General features: G+C 38.9%; 1 protein-coding gene across 1 annotated transcript; it reads right to left on the bottom strand.

Annotated features, from left to right (window-relative positions):
- On the bottom strand, positions 10317-17926 carry LOC109823723 (probable V-type proton ATPase subunit H). Its single transcript, XM_020390078.1, has 12 exons — positions 17793-17926; positions 17637-17684; positions 17416-17541; positions 16636-16738; positions 16479-16551; positions 15349-15414; positions 15159-15276; positions 13637-13798; positions 13098-13223; positions 12871-12996; positions 12172-12351; positions 10317-10860 (listed from the first exon to the last, which is right to left on the bottom strand). Exons 2-12 carry the CDS (start codon positions 17664-17666, stop codon positions 10612-10614), a joined length of 1359 nt encoding a protein of 452 aa, XP_020245667.1. The 5' UTR covers positions 17667-17684; positions 17793-17926; the 3' UTR covers positions 10317-10611.

A 21938-nucleotide genomic window follows, 5' to 3' on the forward strand; every position in this document is an offset into this window, starting at 1 on the left:
GGCGAACCGCTCAAATCAGGCGAGCCTAACGGTTTAGGCGAGCCCCACTTCTTGAGCCAGGTTCCCGGTTATGGCGAACCGCTCAAATCAGGCGAGCCTTCAGGCTGGAGAGGAATCAACCTCTTGAGCCAGGTTCCCAGTTTTGGCGAACCGCTCAAATCAGGCGAATCTAACGGTTTAGGCGAGCCCCACTTCTTGAGCCAGGTTTTCAATTTTAGCGAACTGCTCAAATCGGGCGAGCCTAGTAGTTTAGGCGGAATCAACCTCTTGAGTCAGGTTCCCATTTTTGACGAAGCGCTCAAATCGGGCGAGCCTAACAGTTTAGGCGAGCCCATCTACTTGAGCCAGGTTCCCAGTTTTGGTCACTCTGTGAGCAAGGTGCTCAATTTTGGCGAACCAAGGGCACCTGGTGAACTCTGCAGTTCAAGAGGGCTTCGTCAAACAAGCAGACTTCACCAAGCTCGCCTGACGGCCCAAGTCCGCCAGAAAGGCGAAGCAACAGCTCGCCAGACAGGCGCAGGCACACTGTACCAATCTCGCCTGACAGGCAAACCTCGCCAGCCTGAACCTCGCCAACACGCTCATGCCCAAATGGGGGTGGCCACCCCGTTTGCCTGCACGGGTCTGACGTCTGTCTCTGACAACGACGATGACGATTGCTCAGCAGTGGCAATATCGCAGACTTCAAGCTCAGTTCAGGGCGAGCACGCAAATGTGCACATGACTGATATCCCTGATGAGATATCCAGGAGACTCGACGAGCAACAAGCAACCATCGACTCCCTAAAGGAGATGTTGGAGCAGCTCCTGAGCGAGAAGAAGAGGAAGAGAGAGAGGACTTCGCGGGCTTCGCATAAATCCTTGAAGCACAAAGAGCGGGTGCCTACTCCTTCTCACTCCTCATCCGAGTCATCTAGAGGAGCGTCATCTTCGGGCCATAACCCAAGAGACAAGAGGTTTGACGATCTCCAAAGTCAACTCGACGCCTTGAAGCTCCAGAAGCATGCGAACAAGCTGGGGGTTGTCAGACCGTATCCAATTGAATGGGATGCGGTCTCCTACCCGGCAAAGTTCGAGCCGCTGGACCTCCTGCAGTTCAATGGAAAGGGTTCTCCTACCCAGCACATCTACTACTTCCAGGCGCAAACTGGACACATAGTGGGAAACGATCCCATTATGACTCGACTGTTCATTGGTACCCTCAAGGGGGTCGCTTAGCTTGGGTCCATCACCTGCTGGAAAGACATGGAAAGGCTCTTCGTGGCCAGATTCTTCGATGATGACACAGAAGTATCTATGGCCACCCTGCTAACTGTGAAGCAGAGGAAGACAGAGTCTGTAAGCAACTTTGTCAAGAGATTCAAAAACCGATCGCTGCATTCCCGCGATCGAGTTTCCGAGGCCACGCTCATCGAGATGTGCCGGAACAATCTCTCCATCAGCGTTCTGTCCAATATGGGCGCTGTTGAAGCTCGCTCATGGAAAGACTTACTCCGCCAAGGAGAACAAGTCGAGAGCATGCTCAAGCATATGGGTGACGAAGACCCGCATGAATTTCGAGGGGATGATGACCAAGATGCCTTGGTAGTGGAGACCGATCCCTCATATCCTCCAAATTTCCCCCGTTGATCCTCTTCAACAGGACGGCGGGCCCACATAGTCGCTCTAATCGCGACAATCTTGTCAAGTTAACACTACACCTCTGACAATCTCCCGTCGATCCTCTTCAATAGGACGACGGGCCTACAAAGCTATCACGTTAACAATCACCTCTGATAGTTCTTCGACACTCCAACTGGTGCATGAGTTTAAACTGCTCCCTTAACACTCCGACAAGTACACGAGTATAAACTGCTTCTTCTGACACTCCAACTGGTGCATGAGTTTAAACTGCTCCCTTAACACTCCGACAAGTACACGAGTATAAACTGCTTCTTCTGACACTCCAACTGGTGCATGAGTTTAAACTGCTCCCTTAACACTCCGACAAGTACACGAGTATAAACTGCTTCTTCTGACACTCCAACTGGTGCATGAGTTTAAACTGCTCCCTTAACACTCCGACAAGTACACGAGTATAAACTGCTTCTTCTGACACTCCAACTGGTGCATGAGTTTAAACTGCTCCCTTAACACTCCGACAAGTACACGAGTATAAACTGCTTCTTCTGACACTCCAACTGGTGCATGAGTTTAAACTGCTCCCTTAACACTCCGACAAGTACACGAGTATAAACTGCTTCTTCTGATCCTCCAACTGGTATAAGAGGTTAAACTATTCCCCACACTTCCACTTCTTGAGCCAGGTTCCCAGTACGGGCGAACCGCTCAAATCAGGCGAGCCTAACAGTTAGTCGAGCCCCACTTCTTGAGCCAGGTTTCCATTCGTGGCGAACCGCTCAAAACAGGCGAGCTTAACAGCTTAGGCGAGCCCCATCTCTTTGAGCCAGGTTCCCAGTTTCGGCGAACCGCTCAAATCAGGCGAGCCTAACAGTTAGTCGAGCCCCACTTCTTGAGCCAGGTTTCCATTCGTGGCGAACCGCTCAAATCAGGCGAGCTTAACAGCTTAGGCGAGCCCCATCTCTTTGAGCCAGGTTCCCAGTTTCGGCGAACCGCTCAAATCAGGCAAGTTTAACAGTTTAGGCGAGCCCCACTTCTTGAGCCAGGTTCCCGGTTATGGCGAACCGCTCAAAACAGGCGAGACTAGCAGTTCAGGTGGGCTGCATCAAACTCCCACTTGGTCAAACCTTCAGATAGTTAGGACCAAAGCCACAATCCCCCGCCAATCCTCTTCAATAGGATGGCGGGACCCCCACTGTCATGTTAACGGTCACCTCCGACAAACCAACTTACCAGTCCTCTTCAATAGGATGGTAGGTCCATAGAGTTGCTCAAATCGCAATAAACTCCCACTGTCATGTTAACACTACACCTCTGACAAAATCAACTTACCAATCCTCTTCAAAAGGATGGTAGGTCCTCAAAGTCGCTCCGATCGCGGCAATTCCTATCACGTTAACGATTACCTCTGATAGCCGACACCGTCATTCCCGCAAATGACGTTGTCCGATCAGTCGTCATACTCATACGTCCCTGAACGATTTGATTCTCCCAGCACCGTCTTTCCCATAAAAGGCGTTGTTGTTTGATAGTGGCCTACTATGCGATGTGCTGCTATTTCAGGGTTCGTCTTTGCCCCAAGAGAAGACAAATCAGGGTTCGTCTTCATCTTTGCCCTAAGAGAAGACAAGTTTCCCCCTTACACTCCAACTGGTGCATGAGTTTAAACTGCTCCCTTAACACTCCGACAAGTACACGAGTATAAACTGCTTCTTCTGACACTCCAACTGGTGCATGAGTTTAAACTGCTCCCTTAACACTCCGACAAGTACACGAGTATAAACTGCTTCTTCTGACACTCCAACTGGTGCATGAGTTTAAACTGCTCCCTTAACACTCCGACAAGTACACGAGTATAAACTGCTTCTTCTGACACCCAAGTCTGCCTGCGGTCCCAAGCTCGCCTGCAGACTCAGCTCGCCTGCAGACCCAAGTCTGCCTGCGGTCCCAAGCTCGCCTGCAGACTCAGCTCGCCTGCAAGCTCGCCTGTAGACCCAAGTCTGCCTGCAGTCCTAAGCTCGCCTGCAGACCCAAGCTGCAGACTCGCCAGCTCACTGTCAACTGCCCACTTGGAGTATGGGAACAGTTACATCAGTGGTCAAATCCCACAAATCAAGGGAGAGGGCACAGTACCCCAAGACCGTCAAGCGGCCGCTCACAGTACGAATGATTGGGCAGGTGTCAAGTCGACCTGAACATTCATAAATGCAGCTCACCTCGGCTGTCTGAGTCAAGAGCCGGAACCGCCAGCGCATAGTGAGCTGGCCCAATCCACTCGAGTAATGGACGGCCGCTGTCTCACATACGAGGATGGACCTTCCCGCTCCTAGGCGACAGGACGTGAAGCACAACCCATCGAGTGATGGTTCGTAGTACAGAGGAGCGACAAGATGTCTCTCAACAGTGTATGGTCACATCCCATGATTCAAGGAGCGGCCACGCCATCTCTCCTCTATTTAAGAACCTCGCCCGGCTACAGGAAAGGGGTTCACACATAGTTAATTGATTAATTCAATCAGTTAACTGAACCACTGGCTCTCGACTCCCAACGGAGGCGACGACAAGCTCTCTGCATCACTTTTGCATTGAAGGGGGGATTGGCCGTTGCATATTCTGCTGGCTAATCTCCCAAAGGTTGAACCTGGACCTTTGCCAAAGGCTCCCTCGTTTGAGAACTGAGGCTCCGGCAGCAACTTCGATCGGATCGTCCAAGGGAAGCAGACTCGGCACGAGCACCGAGCGAGGCGTCCTATCGCCACCGATGAACCCACGTTAAACAAGGAGGGTCTTCCCTCCGCTTCTGTTGTAAACATTTGATTTATTTGTTTGTAATAAGCCTTCTTATCAATACAAACGAAGTTCCCTGTTTTCGGGAGATCAAAATTTACACCTACAGCTTGGCCTTATTTTCAATTTTGTGCAGGTTTTAAACTTCTCTCGGCCTTGGTTTCAGCTCTTCGTATGCGTATTTTGTTGGTCAGCTATCGTTGGCCTTTGGTTTCACGTGCTAATATGTTATTCATCATTTGATTCAATTGTGATCATAAGATAATTGATTTTGTTCACAATTTCCATGTTTATATGCACAACTATGATGATGAGTGGTAATCTTACCATGGTGACCACAATCAAGTTTTCTTGATTTTTTAGTTTGAACCAAACACTAGAAGATGAGGGAATCTATTCACAATTCAATTATTTTCTTCATTTTTCAAGTTGAACCAAACTAAGAAAAATGGTGGAAAGTACTTTCACTCCATATTTTTTGGCGAAACAAACACAAGAAACATTTTTCAGGAAAGTGAAGGAAACACTAGAAAGTGAAGGAAAGTCATTCATGGAAAGTGAAGGAAACGAACCAAACAGGCCCTAAATAACAGGAAATAGATAGCGTCTAACATTTTCATGTGTATTATATGTTTGATTGGCTTGAATCTAGATTCATTTTCATAATATTTCCTACACTAATCGGTTACATTTGCGGGTCCTGTTCTATATGGTAACATATGATTTCTTGCTGAAAGATAAAACATTTATCTCAATATGTTAGGACATAACTAACTGTTATGTCCTTGAGCATAATTAGTAACCTATTGAGTTAAGCAAGATGTCCATAGAGAAATACTGAGAAGGAACAAAGACGCATTCAAGAGTAGGAGAAGTAATTTTCCAGCTTTTGACCTTCTGGAATGTATAGTTCCTTTTCAGAGGCCTGACACAGGCAACGAATTCATCAGCAAGGTTCGCTGACCAAGATACCGAGGTTTGGAGTATATGTAGTGTAATTCTTGATCAAGAAGTTGCAGGTGGACATGGAATATTCCCTTTTAGAGTAGAGAGCTTTTTTCAGAAATGTTTTGTGATGTGTTGGTAAGCCTGGTAATCCTCTTTAATGTCAGCATGTAAAATGTTGTTAGAAGCGTGATTCTTCTCAAGAGGAGTGCTTTTGTAAAAACAATTTGTTTTTTGCAGCCAGGTATAAAAACATGTTGATCCTAAATTGTTAACGGCGAAGATTATGCTCTAGCATCCTCTTTGTGAAATCAATCTTTTTACCGCTCTTTTTATTTTCTTTTATGTTTAGCTCCTCACTGCATTACTGTCTGCGCCTTGTATCCTTCTGTTTTATTGTGAAAACTTACTTTGTTTGCCCGTTTTAAATTGATCAGTGTGGGTTGATATTTAAAAAAAACATGTTGAATTTGATTGTTTGTAGCTAAGATCATGAGTACGAGCTTTTCTTCATCAGTACTAAGAGTTGCAACAATTTTTAATTGAGTAATCTGAGTTTGTTCAAGAGTTTTAAGTCAACGCATACGATCTTTGGTTGTAGTAGGGGAAAAAAAACAAAAAAGAAGGGAGAAATTCTAAATTGATGGGTTCTTGAAAGCTTAAAAAACCACTGCTAATTAAAAGAGGGGTCTATACACCTTTGAGAGCAGGACAAAAATAAAACAGAAAAGACTCGATCGCTCCTAACAATCCCCAAAACAAAATTTAAGGAAAAAAAACTATATTCGTAAATTAAGAAACATATGTAGACTTGGAGAGCACATTTGTAAATGGAATAGATTTGAGGGACGCTCAGATCAAGGAAGGAATAGAATAGCCGAATTGAATAGGAACTGGCTGGTTAGTCCCACATCGCCCAAGTTGAAGAGTTTACGAGCTTGAGATGCAAAAATTGAATAGGAACTGGCTGGTTAGTCCCACATCGCCCAAGTTGAAGAGTTTACGAGCTTGAGATGCAAATAAATAGAGGCAGTGGGCTGGCTGAGATCCATACTTACCTGGACGGGGTCTTTGGGTGATCAAGGAGGCCCAGGCCTAGTTCAGTGGCCCACATTGCACGTTGTGGGTGGGACGGGGTCTTTGGGTGATCAAGGAGGCCCAGGCCTAGTTCAGTGGCCCACATTGCACGTTGTGGGTGCGCTGAGCTACCATCTCCCCAAGTGGGAGAGTGGACGTCATTATTTGTTGCTGAGGGGGTACGCGCACGCGCGGCCCCTGCCAAATCTAAAACTAAGTGTTTGCTGTTATATTCTTCATTTGCGTTCTAAGTTCTTCTAAATTTTGATCTGGGATGTGGCAACGAAAATAGGGATTTGGAGTATTGGTATAATTTTTATTCCATGTCATTATTTATAATTTTTATGATTTATGTGATTATTTGTTTTTAGGTTATGTGGATTGTGATAATTGTGTATTATTGACTTATTCGTGGTTAAATTTATGTTATATTATAATTAATTATTTTTATTAATAGCAATTAAATAAAATTTTCATTCTTTGAGAATTGAATTACTTTGCTTGTCTTGGATATTGTATATTCTTTTAAAAATTTATAGTAGGGAATACGTTACTAGTTTAGGTCATGTTCTCTCTCTTTGGTGTAAAATATAACAATTAGTATACGGATCTTCTCTTATACCCGATGAATATTTAATTTTTTTGCGGATATGATTATGATTTTTTTCTTACTAAAGAAAATTTGTGCATATATATGTATCCCGCTTTTAGAAAGTGAATATAAATATCATATATGAAGTGTACCCGAATTCATTTGCAACTCTAAAGATGAGCAGTCTTTTCTTATTTTCTGAGCTAGATCAAGTTAGCACTTGATTGTAGATCTGTGCCTAAGGAAGTTGAGAATCCTGAGAATAAATACGGGTGAATTTCACAAAACCGACCCTAGATTTGAGTATCTAAAATGAGCTCTTTAACTTTTAAAATGGCATGAAACTTCCCTTTAACTATTGGGATTCTCAAAAATACCCCTTAAAGTTTAAACATTTTTTTGTGAAACCCTCCCTCCTAATGGCATTGGTTTGGGTGATTTTCTAATAATTTAAAGGAGATTTTGATATTAAAGAAAACATCCGGTCATTCTAGTCCATTGATTGATAATTCATCAAAGAAATATCTACTCTCACATCATTGCATAAATCTCCACGTCTAGTAATCCTAAGATAAATGTCTCATCACTTTAGATGCTTTTCTAACAGATACTCAGGAAAGAGGGCAATCCTAAGGACAGAATCAAAAGAGTGCTTGATTCCTTAACCAATTGATTCAGTATACATTCAAATATTTCATCCAAGCTTCTTTAGGTACAAATAGCATAAGCTGCTACAAACAGTGATACCCCTATCTGGCCCACGGGCAAACTAAATAAATTATACCAATCAAATATTAGAGTACAATCGTAAAACAAATATCATTTACTACAAGCACAATGAAATAATGACTTTATTCTCCAGCAAATTGAACTCTATCAAAATATAACACACCTCACGAGATTTGGGAAGGATAGAGGGAGGAGAGAGGAAGAGAAGGAAGAAGGACAAGAGCTACATTTTTTGGAATTTGTTTGAGGTGATGATAAGATTGTTACAATCCCTTTAAATAAAGGATGAGACGGGACTTTAGGCGGGGAGAGAAGTCTATTACTCTCCTTTGTGAAATTTGAGGAGAAGATTCGCGTGCGTGTGTGTGTATATATATATATATATATATATATGGTGAGGTTCTAATAAAAACCTCATTAGCCTAAAAATTAAAAACCTATCCTAACCATCCAATCTATCTAATCCAATGGCCTACATTTTGAGTGAGAAGATGAAGAGAGAGAGAGCTAGTGAATTGTTGGAATAAATGTCATTATTATACTGAGTGCAATAAATTTTACTGCCATTAAAGAGTACAATAAATGTCATTATTATACTGAGTGCAATAAATAGGGGCAACAAACAACCAATGAATCCAGATTCACTCTAATAAAAACATCCTTAGCCTAAAAACTAAAAACCATTGTGGGTCATTGGATCTATCTCATCCAATGGTTTAGATTAGAGCTTATACTGCAGTGAATCCAGATTCAGTTATGGCAATAAATACCATTATTAAAGAGTGCAATAAATTTGTCTGCCATTAAAGAGTGCAATAAATACCATTATTCTTCAAAAAATAAACACCTCACATAACTGAATCTGGATTCACTGCAATAAATGTCATTATTCTTCAAAAAATAAACACCTCACATAACTGAATCTGAATTCACTGCAATGAATCGAGATTCACTCATACATGTCTTCGTTTTTTCAACTGGAAATCCTCACCCTATATATGAGCGAATCTAGATTCACTATAGTGAATCCAGATTCACTGCAGTGAATTCAGATTCAGTTATGTGAGGTGAAACTAGATTCGCTGGAGTGAATCTGGATTCAATCCAGTGAATATGGATTCATTGGTTGTTTGTTGCCCCTATTTATTGCACTCAGTATAATAATGACATTTATTGCACTCTTTAAATGTCATTATTATACTGAGTGCAATAAATAGGGGCAACAAACAACCAATGAATCCAGATTCACTGGAGTGAATCCAGATTCACTGGAGTGAAGAGTGCAATAAATTTTACTGCCATTAAAGAGTGCAATAAATATCATTATTATACTGAGTGCAATAAATAGGGGCAACAAACAACCAATGAATCCAGATTCACTGGAGTTAACCGAGATTCACTGTAGTGAATCTCGATTCACTACAGTGAATCCAGATTCAGTTATGTGAGGTGCAACTAGATTCGCTGGAGTGAATCTGGATTCAATCCAGTGAATCTGGATTCATTGGTTGTTTGTTGCCCCTATTTATTGCACTCAGTATAATAATGACATTTATTGCACTCTTTAATGGCATTTAGTGTAATAAATAGGTTTTTAGTTTTTAGGCTAAGAAGGTTTTTATTAGAACCTCATCGTGTGGATTGTGATAATTGTGTATTATTTATTTATTCATGATCAATTTTATATTATATTATAATTATAGTTAAATGTATGGTATTATTTTTTTTCATTTTAAATTCATTAGGATATGGGAAAAGTTGGAAAGATTTGGAATATTGCTATATTTGTTATTTCATGTGATTATTTATTTTTAAGTCATGTGGATACATCGCAATTTGGGTCATGTTCTAATTCTTTGGTATAAAAAATAACAATTAATATACAAATCTTTTCTTATATCCGATGCACATTTATTTTCCAACTATGTGATTAATATTCAAAATCTTACTATGTCCATGCCTCTAATATACAAACTATACCCTTTTTTTTGTGAATATGATTAGTCTTACTAATGAAAAATTGTACACATATTTGTATCCACTTTTAGAAACCGAATACAAATGTGATAAATATCATAACTAAAGCATTTCTGAATCCATTTGCGACCCTATCCGTGAGTAATCTTTTCTTATTTTCTGAGCTAGATCAACTCAGGTTTTGATTGTAGCTGTCTATGGAAGTTGAGAATCATATGAATACATAGGGTGAATTTCAAAAATCCACCCTAGAATTGAGCAGTTCTCAAATATCGAGTCCTTCGAAATGTCATTTCTTGTGAAACCCTCCCTCCCACCAGCATAGCCCTGGGTGATTTTCTATCAATTTAATGGAGATTTTGGCATTAATGAAAACATCCGGTCATTCTAATCCATTGCCTTAATAATAATTCATTAAATAAATTTCTACCCTCACATCATTGCATAAATCTCCACCCCAACCACTCCGAATATAAACATCTCCCATAACAGAATCAAAAGAGTATTTTCTTAAGCAATTGATTCAATACAAAACATTCATATATTTCACCAGAAGTTTCTTCAGGTCCAAATGGCATAAGCTGCTACAAACGGCAATGCCCCTAACTCCCCCAAGGACAAATTGAATACATTATTACCGATTGAAAATTGGAGTACAATGGTATAAGCAATATCATTTATTACAAGCACAATGAATTAATGACTTCATTCTCCAGCAAATTGAACTTTATCAAAAATATAACACACCTCACGGGACAACACTCCACGTCTTTCCCTTAAAAGGTACTACTTTGGACAAAGATGATTTGAGGGTAGCATTCATCAGTTCAGGCTACAAACACAGAGCCTCTTCCCTCCCAAAGAAATATAATTATAGTACAAATCTACGCCTGCAAGATGCTAGAGTATTTGGATCCAAGGAACAGCCTCTGGACGCAAAGCAGAGCGTTCTTAGTTACCTCGGAGTTCTCATGGTTCATGAGCTTCATCACCCGCTCCTTTGCCTTGAGATCTCTGACGACAATACGACCACCAGGATGATACTGCATGAACTGAGAGAGATCGTAGCAAGCGACAGCGAGGGCTGTTGGATCATTTGATGTGTCCATGATTGTGACAAGAACGCGCAAAATCTGCAACAGAATGTAGCAGATAGTTATTTAATGAAGTTTCTCAGGTAACAAAATATATATTTGCTAGTCAGGTACCTTATGGGTAGAAGAAAAGCATTGTGTTTTGAAGCCAGTAAGGTATTAAAATGAAACTGGTATTTGAAAAGGGGGCTTGAGGAAGCAAAGCACAAGGGAGAAACAGAAAAGGAATGCAAAAGCTTACTAGCTCAGGGCACAGCGAGCTTCTTTCCTAGACTCCTACTCCATCGTCGTCAAGAATCCTAATTCACATCCTAAGAAGACTAGTAATTATAGTTTTTTGTTTATCAATATTTCTATCCAAAACTATTACAAGGATAATAAAGCCTCTATCCCAACCATCCTTGGTCACCATAAACTCAGAAGTTTTCTCGATTAAATATGAGAACTAATAGGGAAAATTTATAGTTCAAAAGCTATGAGAGCCCATACAAGGGATTAAATAGAAGCTTAGTTGAAATGAAAAGATAAAAGGAAGATCAAAAGCCAGACACTGATAGCCCCAGAAAGAACAGCTGTTGCCAAGCAGTAGAATTTCAGAAGAAAACATTTGTCTTGATTAATGGCAATTCCTTGACTACCAGGTAACAGTAAATACGCTGAAATACAGGTAAAATGCTAATAGGCTATGCACTTCGTTTTATCAACCAACCATAAGTAAAAGCTATTACAAGCAAAAGAAAACTTCAAAACTCCCCCAAAGCTGAATGACGTGTCTTGAAATTTCCATACCACCCATGAAAATTTAGAGATGCGGAGCAGGTCCGATAGAACCATTATCAGAAATTCAAGATAAACACCATAGTTTTACACATCACAATGGTGTCACCCATGGAACATGACAGAACAAAGTCGAAAAACCCAGGCGAGTAATTGATCAAGGTGCTATATGCCTGCCAACTGATGGACCCTCTTAGTGGAGCCAATTTTTCAGCTAGGAAACAAAAAAGCAAAAGAGGCTCGCTATAAATATTCAAGCTCAGTTGGCAGGTAAATGCCCTGGACCAAATTTGTTATAGTTATTCAGTTAAGAATCATCTAACCGAGTAGGAGCCACCACATTTTCCTATACTAGGCAACATACAAGACAAAGAGAGAGAACATGAACTACACAGATAAAATAAAGCATACTTCTCTGACAAAATACTAACCTTCCTGAGAAGACAGAAAACAAAATAGAATTTAAGAACCATATCTGGAAATCATTTTCTTCGAACTTCGTAATGAGAATTTAAGAACCATACCTGGAAATCATTTTCTTCGAACTTTGTAATGAGAATTTAAGAACCATACCTGGAAATCATTTTCTTCGAACTTTGTAATGTTCTCACGCCAGAATCCTGGATCCTTGTGCATAGGAGACCAGTCTAGATGACCCAAAAGGACCTCTTGCTTATATTTATCAAAAGAGCTTAATCTTTTAATGTTATCTTTGAGGCCCTCTTCGAGTTGATTCAGTGCTTCCAACAAATCCTACATACCAAATGAGAAATCTAGAATGTTAAATGCTTCTTAAGTGAACCAACTTTAAGAAGAAAGAACTACGAAGAATCAGGAAAAAAAATATACACAGAAAATCATCTGAAGTTGTTGAGAAGAAAATTTTCTATGTAAATGAGCTAAATATTCATGTGGCTAAATAACTAGCTAGATAAACTAGCTAGTTGCCGATAGAAATAGGTAATTAGCTCTAAGAAAGTTAAGTGTAATTTTAGTACTATAAACTGTAGCTCAGCATAGAAGGAAGATGATGATAAAGTGGATTATCTCTAAAATTGGTAGTCTAATAGAGTTCTACATTTTCTCCTATTGCATCAAAAACTATATACTACAAACTATGAACCTTAAGACACTAGCTAAAACACACTAGAAGCTGACTCTGCATGTACAATGTCAACAAACGTAGAGGATAGACCATAAAGACCCCAGTACAGTAGCAATCCTAAGTTCCTCCCCGTTAAAAGTTGTGCATTTCCATTAGATAGGACAAACCTCATCACTCCAGGCCTGTGCTTTTAGACTCTGGACAATTTGTGGTAATCCAAGATCAACCATTTGCGCCCCAAAGGCCCCTTTTGAAAGCAGATTTTTGAAGGTCAAAATGACCACCCTCACAACCTACAGCAAATCAACAGGTTTAAAATCTTCACTCCAAAAAATAATATAAGTGAAAGTAGGGAAACTAAATAGCTTAAAAAGAAACACTTCACAAACTCCACCTTTTCTTTAGTGGAACCTTTGACAACATCCACAAGTCTCGGCAGGACTCTAGTAGTGGAGAGATAGTCTACTGCTGCCTCATAATAGGACAAGAGCCAAACACAGAGGCATGTTTCATAAAGAAGCTGCAAGACAACGGTAATGTTAATTTCAGGTAATGATACACAAATTATTTATTGAAAATATGGTTTCACCTAGAGCAATGATTATGCCTGAGTTGTGCAAAATACATGAAAATAAAAATAATCATGTATGAATAGAAAGCAGCGAAGGAAACCCACTAAATCAACTAAAGCCTATCACAGGCTTTGAAGATGTGAAAAGGAAGCTACCTACTTTGACCTATTTTGAATGGTTGCCAATATCTCAATGGAAATATTGGAAGCCATTGGACATGTTTCTAGGGCTCTATCATGTGCTTTCTTAAGTACTAAGGTTCATGTATTGATCCCAAAAGCCTGTCCGCCATAAACTTTGATCATCATTACAAAGATGCATTATTCAATATGAAATGTGCTAAGAATCAAAATTACATCACCTGGATAGACTGTTGAGTGGATGCTGGAGAAATCAAAGGAATGAGCAATTTCACACCATCTGCTTGCACAAACGAAGCTCTAACACTAGATTCCCTCAGCAAAGTAGATAGACATGTGATAGCCGTTGGGACAGAACGACTGGGATGAGATGGATTCCTCAACTGCATATATAATGTATAAGCAAAATTACCAAAAGAGTACTCAAGCAGTAGACTAAATTCCGGATGGTCTAGACATGTGAGTGCATGTTGTACTCTAGATGTACTTCTTAATCCAATTTGATGCGAACAAAATTCAAATTTATGTGAATTATTTCTGTTGTGAATAATCTAATTAATGCATAATTCATAACATAAAAAAATCGGGATTAACAACTTTAAATCAGCATGAACACCTCCAAGTAGTTGACACTAAAAATGTATAAATATCAATCAGTTAGAAGATACAACAAAAACAACAACAAACAACAACAAAACCTGTACCCAAATTTTCGGGCTGGCTATAAGAATCCTATTCTTCCGTCATTTTTATCAATCAATTAGAAGATGAAATTCCATAAAGTTGGTCAAAGCGTTCCCAGGAGAAAGCCGTGTCATGAAAGTTGAAGCAAGGCCAATCAATTGCCTATAGCAATCAATATATTACACACAATATAACTTGCATTTATTCAGCATGTTTATCAGAAAGAAAAAGTAATCAACCAATGAGAAAATGAGAAAATAGCTTAATCATAAGATGTGCAGGCTAAATGGAGCAAATAACTAAGCAAGATATAATAATGATAAGTCTCACTCACAACATGCCGTTCAGAAGCAAAAGACTCAGTAGTTCGCCAAAAGATTCTTAAGTGGCGTTGTCTCACCACAACAAAAATAAACAATACAATGCAACATCAATCAAATTTGATAACCCCAAGCAATTGGAGTAGTTAAAATATGAAATCTACCAACAAAATGAAAGAGCGAGCCCCTAGAGATATACCATCAGTACAATAAAACTGAAAACACTTGGGGCATCATAAGCACATTTCTAGTGCACATGCATCATTAATGCAGAAGGGTTCTCTTCTGCGACAACAAGGAGTACCCAGAACCCAACTTGAGCATTAGGTCAAAGTCAATATTGGAAACATTTTCAAGTGAGTTTCACCACACATTAGTTATTTATCAACATTAACTCAGTAAACCTTGCTAATGATGATGAACACCATTATCAAGAAAGGGAACACTGAAAATGATCAAACACTCAAAAAAGCATTTGAAAAAGAATAGACAAGGGATTGCTTGAAAAAAAATGAAACGGATAAATGCAGCCTTCATTCTCATAATATGAGAAAATAATTTGCGTGCACATTCAAATGGCAGCTAGTCTTCACTATAAGCTCACATGAACATGATAATCAGTTTTAAACTCGTTTCAGAAATGATGTAAGTGCTAATTCATCACTCCATGTATGTTTGATTAAAATGACAAAAAAATACTGTTAAGCATATTAATATTGCTTCTTGGAGAAATGCAAACCTGTGAACATAACCATTCAACCAAGCTATTCAACACATCATTAGTAGATGTAAATGTGCTCTTTGAATTTGTAGCTTCTCCATTTGAAACAATACCCTCATGTGGTTTAGGTCGAACACTGCAAGCATAAAATTCTTCAGTTAAACTGGGTATTGGCTCAATGAACATCAAATTTGATGGTTTCAATTACCTCACTATGAGGGACAATATTTTACAACTCTTTTCTTGTATGAACCAATTCCCCTTCCAAAGCAATCTGAAGAAGATGAGTAAACATAAATCAGCTTACAGATAAATGTGAAAATACCAAACTAAAAGAACCAACAAGCACCAATAGGATGGCATATCATGTGAAGCTTGCAAAAGTAGAATACAAATCAATCGCCTGAAGTTATGAATGAGGCAATCTGTCTTATAGAAAGACCAACACAAACGTAAGGTTTTATATGACCAGGAACTTGAGTGATTAAATGAACAACATCAAAGTAGAGTGCGGAGAGGGAAAATCCAATGACAAATTATAAGTAGAATTAGAATCATCAGAACTCCAAAATTTTAGAAATACTAATACCCTGAGGCAAGCTATATGCCAGTAACATGTGGCATGAACACAGATCTGAGAGCACATATAACAATGAGTACATAAATAGGGAGATATGGTATCATAAAAACAATCATAAAAACACAGTAGATATAGATGGCATGAACCAAGAAACAAGACGTTCTGTGTGTAATAGCCACAAACTTTTTAATGCTAATATCAGCCACTGATTTTTGAAAGGATGCCTTAAACACAAAAACTAATGTTAGAATAACACGATCTACAAATATTTGAATAAAATTATCATTTTTAGCTCTTGGTTTTTTTTCCCTCCATCTTCACAAAGAAAAACATACTATATGTCACCCTATATATCCAGCATATTCTTAACTGCACATTTACATTCTTAAAGAAATAGATCCAAAATAAGCTGAATTTCATAGACTTTATAGCATTAACATGAAAATAGAAGAATGATCATATGCATCCAAATGCACTACATGAATATAAATATGCTTGAAGTGTTTTTTTATCTGTACAATTTCAATTAAAACTTGAAAAGTTACAAATTCAGGATGTATATAAGAATATCCACCATTTGTTAAGGAGTGTCCAACAAGTTTACTATGTATGTTTCTCCAAAATGGACACAATTTCATGGTAAAAAATGTCCATGATATGGTTCTATATAGAGTAGCAGTACGCATTTTTAACGAACTATATCTAAAAGAAAATAAATGGAAAACAATACAAACAATGCGTTTATATCAAGAACTTACTTCAAGAAAGGTTCATAAGTGTCTGTACTTGACAGTGAACTGTCATGAAACAGCCTAGCGCGTTTGGGATTTGCTGCGAAGGAAAAAGGAAGTGTGTCAAACATGTTGATACTAGTGTTTGAACAGACTTCTATCAGTTTTGTCTAATGAACTCTACCTGTGAGCATTTCATCAATAAGGGCAAGGACATATTCTAATGTTTCCTCCTTGGAAATGTCGCGCAAAATGTTCACAAAAACCCTAACATATGCAGGCCCCTCCTGCAAAAATATAAAAACCATGAGACTGAAACAATAAGATAGGAAATATGCCAGTTTTTTCAACCAAAATAAAGATCCATTCTCACGACTCATAATGGTTTGAAAGACCATATTAAGATTAGAAATCAATTAGAGAGATTACTTGATGATAAGAGTTAGCTACTCCACATTGAGCTAGACTACTATTGATACTATTCAATACATCAAACTATCAATCCAAATCTAGAATTTGGATTCCCAAATTGAAAATATGTACGGTTGCATGTGATGTAATATACATGAACTACCTAGAACTAAAAATTTAAAATGATTTTGATGGCATCTTAATCATGTATCTGAGGGGCAAAAAGTTTAGCAAAATTTATGAAAATTCTAAAACCCCGTTTTGACAACATGAAATAAAAAGCCAAAACATATTCAATCCCTCCAAATTTTATTTCTAGATAGTTGATCTGCATTAGAATTCTAGACAGTTGATGGTGTTCTCAAATCCAAGTTGTAAGTTCCGATCAATAGTGACCACATTGTGGATACCAATAATAGTAGCAAAGCTCAACTCTAAATATTCCATGATAATTGTGCGGCCGACAAATCAAAACAATCAAACTCCAAAGTACTTAATACAAAAATTCGTAAAAAAAAAACATTTTTACGGCAAGACGAAGGATAATACTCACATCCTCGAGCAGCGCAGCTCGCTGGCTCTCAGATTTGTGATCGTATCGCCTCAACAGCTGCAAGCAAGTCCCAGTGATGAGCTTGGTCGTCATGTAAGCCTCCCATGGTATATCCCTCTTCAAAACCTAGAAAGTTCAGATCAAAAATCCTCATCAGAACCAAACAAAATCCAGCCCCAAACTTTGCCTTCAAAAGAGAAATAAGTAGATCACTAACTAACCTCCTCAGTCGTCAATTCTCCACGATCCATCGAAATCAAATACCTCTACTGAAAAATACAACAAAAATGGGAGAATTTCAGCACAAGATCGAAACTTTAGAAAAGAGGGGAGATCTGAGAGAGGGTTGGCGCATTGATCTGAGATTTGATCTTTACCGGGACCAAAATTAGGGCTAGAGATTTGGAGCGAGGATTGAAGAAGAGAGGGGACGGGGAAACGAGATTGATTGGGTGTGATTCCTTTTATACACGGGATCCAATATTTTGTGGTTGCTTTTTATATAAAATCTGGACCAATGTGTGTCGAGTCGGATTTATTCCGAAACTTTCTGGGGGCTGATTTGTTTGGATCTGGTGTGGTGAGATTCATCGCGGGTGCAATCTAAGGTTAAGGTGTAGCCAAAGTTGGCTTTTGTTTTTGCATCACCGAAAAAAAATTGAGTCTTTTTCGGAAAACGGCAGCAAAATTCCAAAATAATGAAAATAAGTCACAAATTCATTTGAGATGACGATTCAATCCCAAGCCTCTCAAGAAGAAAAGTAAAACAGGCTAGATATCATTAAACCCCCCTCAACTCTGGATGATTACCAAAGAACTCTCTTAACTTTCAAAATATTAGGAAAATCACCTTAAGTTTAGGGGTTATTTGAAAACCTTATTTAACTTTGAGATTTTATCAGAAAACCCCCTAAACCCCTAATTTAGGTAGGTTTTCTGATAAGCAGGGGGATTCTAATAAAATATCAAAGTTAAAGGAGTTTTTCTGATAAAATTTAAAAGTTAAAGGTTTTTTTGCTAATCATCCAAAGTTTTGTGTGTGTGCGTGTGGGGGGGGGGGGGGGGGAGAGGAGGAGAGTGGAGGGTGAGTTTATGATATTTACGAAAAAATACTGAGGAAAAAAATTGAGACCAAGAAAACCAAGATCAGACTAAGAGACTCCTGTTGTCATCATCTTCGCTCCGCTCTCCAGGAAATGAGAGAATGGTTAGGATTTTCTTGCTATCCATTTACAAGATGGGCTATTTAAATTTTAGTCCCTTATATCTTCAATAATTCCCTATTAGTCCATCAAATTAAATCTTAATAATTGCTCATTAGCTCCTCAAGTCCTAGTGTTATTGCCATTTGGTCCCTCAATGACCAAAATACCCTTAGCTAATTTTTTTAAAGGGTTATTTGTAATTTGGCAATCTAAAGTTTACACCTTTTTTAACTTTGATACTCCAAAGGTTTTTAACATTTCGATGTCCCCATAATTTATATTTTTTTTAATTTTGATACCCCAAACTTTTATCACACTTTGATACCCCAACGTTCAAACGTCTTTTAACTTTCATCATCCCCTAAAAATTCTAATATTTTAACTTTGATTACTCAAAATTTACGCACTTTTAGCTTGGGAAAAATGTTTCTACCCCCAAAAATTAAAAAGCAAATTCTCCGCCCCTAAGACTTAGTCAACAAGCCAAGTCCGCTGAAATTAACTTTGTTTTGCTTCTAATACCCAAGCCTAGTGCCACTTAAACAATATTTTTTTCACTCCCCACTATACCCCTAGTTAATGACTATGTGGACCGCGTGTTGTCTCTCTCTCTCTCTCTTCTCTTCTCATCATCTTCATCCACACTTCTCATTTCTCTCTCCCCACTTCATACCTATTACCAATAAGTTCTCATCCTACATTCTCTTTTCTTTCTCTCACTTCATGGCTGTTACCAATAAGCTCTCACCTCTCCTCTTTTTTCTCATCCCCCTCCCTCCCATCCAACTTCATATCTCTGTATCCGCTTGCCTACGCCCTCTACCATCCACCCCTCCTACCTCGTCATCTCCTTTGTCTAGGCCCACCACCCCCTCACCACCCTCAAACTCATCCCCACAATTTATGTTCTTCTCCCTCTTAATCTCCTTCGAGCCCACCATCATGCATGCACTCATATCTTCCTTCTTTTACCTCCTCCTCCTCCGGCAACATCATGAATCCACTCTCTAGCTCCCCTCCCTTCCCTTCTCCTCCTGCAACAACCCCTACCTCAGCTTCTTTAGATCCACCGTCATACATCAATCTTATATCTCCTCTTCCCTCCCTCCTCCTCCGACTTCAAATCTCAGCATCCCTCCGCTACGCTCTCTGCCATCCACTCTCTCCTACCTAATTGCCTCCCTTGTTTCCTCCGCCTAGGCCCATCACCTCTCACCGCCCTTAAACTTTTCCTCATAATTTTCTTAATTTCTCTGTTAATCTCTGAAAACTAGGGTATTGGAACGGCTAGGGCACGATCTAACAACAAACGCATAAACTTACGAGGCAATGGGATAAGCTTAACAACAAATAGTTACGCTAAACAACCGATATGAAAAAGCTTAACAATAAATGCTTAAGCTTAACAACCAACATATAAGTTTAATAACAGACATAAAATCTTAACAAATGCATGAGCTTAATAACTAATGCATTAACTTAACAACAAATGCATAAAATTAACAATATACATAAAAGCTTAATAACAAACACATAAGTTCAACAACCAATATAAGCTTAGCAACTAATATAAAAGCTTAACAACCAACACATAAGCTTAACAACTAATGAAAAACATAACAATCAATGTATAAGCTTAACAACTAATGAAAATTTTAATAACAAATGCATAAACTTAACAACTAACAAATAAGCTTAACAACTAAAGAAAAAGCTTAATAACAAATGCAAAAGCTTAACAAATCATGGTATTTAAGTTTTTTTGTCAATTGTTAATCTTATGTATTGGTTGTTAATTTGTTAATTGTTAAGCTTATGTGTTTAAGCTTATTTGTCTGTTATTAAGCTTTTTCGTTAGTTGATATGTTTATGCATTGGTTGTTAAGTTTTTCATTAGTTGTTAAGCTTATGCATTCATTGTTAAACCTATGCATTAGTTGTTCAGCTTATGTATTGGTTGTTAAGGTTTTTTATCAGTTGTTAAGTGTATGCATTTGTAAATCTTTTTTGTCAGTTGTTAAGCTTATGTGTTAGTTGTTAAGCTTAAGCATTTATTGTTGAGCTTTTTTATCAGTTGTTCATCATAACTATTGGCTGTTAAGCTTATCTCATTAGTTATTAAGTTTATATGATTGTTATTAAATCGTGTCGTACCCATCCCTGTACCCTAGTTTCGAGAGATTAAGAGAGAAATTCAAAAAATTTATGGAGACAAGGTTGAGGGCGGTGAGAGTTGATGGGACCAAGCCAAGGAGATGAGGGAGGTGATGAAGTAAGAGAGGGTGGACGGGAAAGATTGTATGGGAGGGGATTCAGAGATTTAAAGTTGGAGGAGGAGTGAAGAAAGAAGAGATTAGGGTGGATTGTATGATGGTGGACCCAAAAAAAAGTAGAAGTACAATTTGCCAGAGAAGGAGGGGGAGGGAAGTGAAGGGAGGTAGGGGCGGATGTATGATGTTGCCAGAGAAGGAGGAGGGAAGGTGTCACACCCCCACTTTCCAAAATACCGGGGAATCGGAACGTGAACAAGCCTGCGACATATTAGATTAAGGAGAAAAAAAAATAAATATTTCTCCTCAACCTAATACGCTAAGCGTCAAGCACTATATAAAGCGAAGTCACAGGTCCCCGATCACAATAGCGAGAATATAATGAACAACCCAGAAGAAAATAATACATATCATAATGAATATCATCCCAGACATAATATTCGGGTCAACATGCCCTTATAAATAATACATATCATAATGAATATCATCCCAGACATAATATTCGGGTCAACATGCCCTTATACAAAACTGAACAAATAAAATAATAATGAATATCATCCCAGACATAATATTCGGGTCAACATGCCCTTATACAAAACTGAACAAATAAAATACTAAAGAATATATAATACACTGATCAAATGAAAATGGAAGGTAGTACAAAAGAAAACTGAGGACCAATAACTAAGCTTCGGCTTCTTCTTCTGTTCCGTCTGCAAGGCACTCCTGCTGAGAATATCCTGGCTCTGGCGTTGTAGGTGTAAATTTTGATCTCCCGAAACAGGGATTTCGTTTGTATTGATAAGAATAGCTTATTACAAACTAATGAATCGAAATTATAACAGAAGCGGAGGGAATGCCCTCCTTGTTTAACATGGGGTCTTTGGTAGCTATAGGATGCCTCACTCGGTTCTCGCGTCGAGTTTGCTTCCCTTGGACGATCCGATCGAAGTTGCGGGCAAGCTTCAGTACGCAGTAGAAGCTTGTGCTGATCGAGTTTGACTATACCCGAGGCCAAACGGGGGGTTTATGCTTGTCGACTGACTGC

This window comes from Asparagus officinalis, chromosome 9 (assembly GCF_001876935.1).
Source record: "Asparagus officinalis chromosome 9, Aspof.V1, whole genome shotgun sequence".
Classification (NCBI taxonomy): Eukaryota; Viridiplantae; Streptophyta; class Magnoliopsida; order Asparagales; family Asparagaceae; genus Asparagus; species Asparagus officinalis.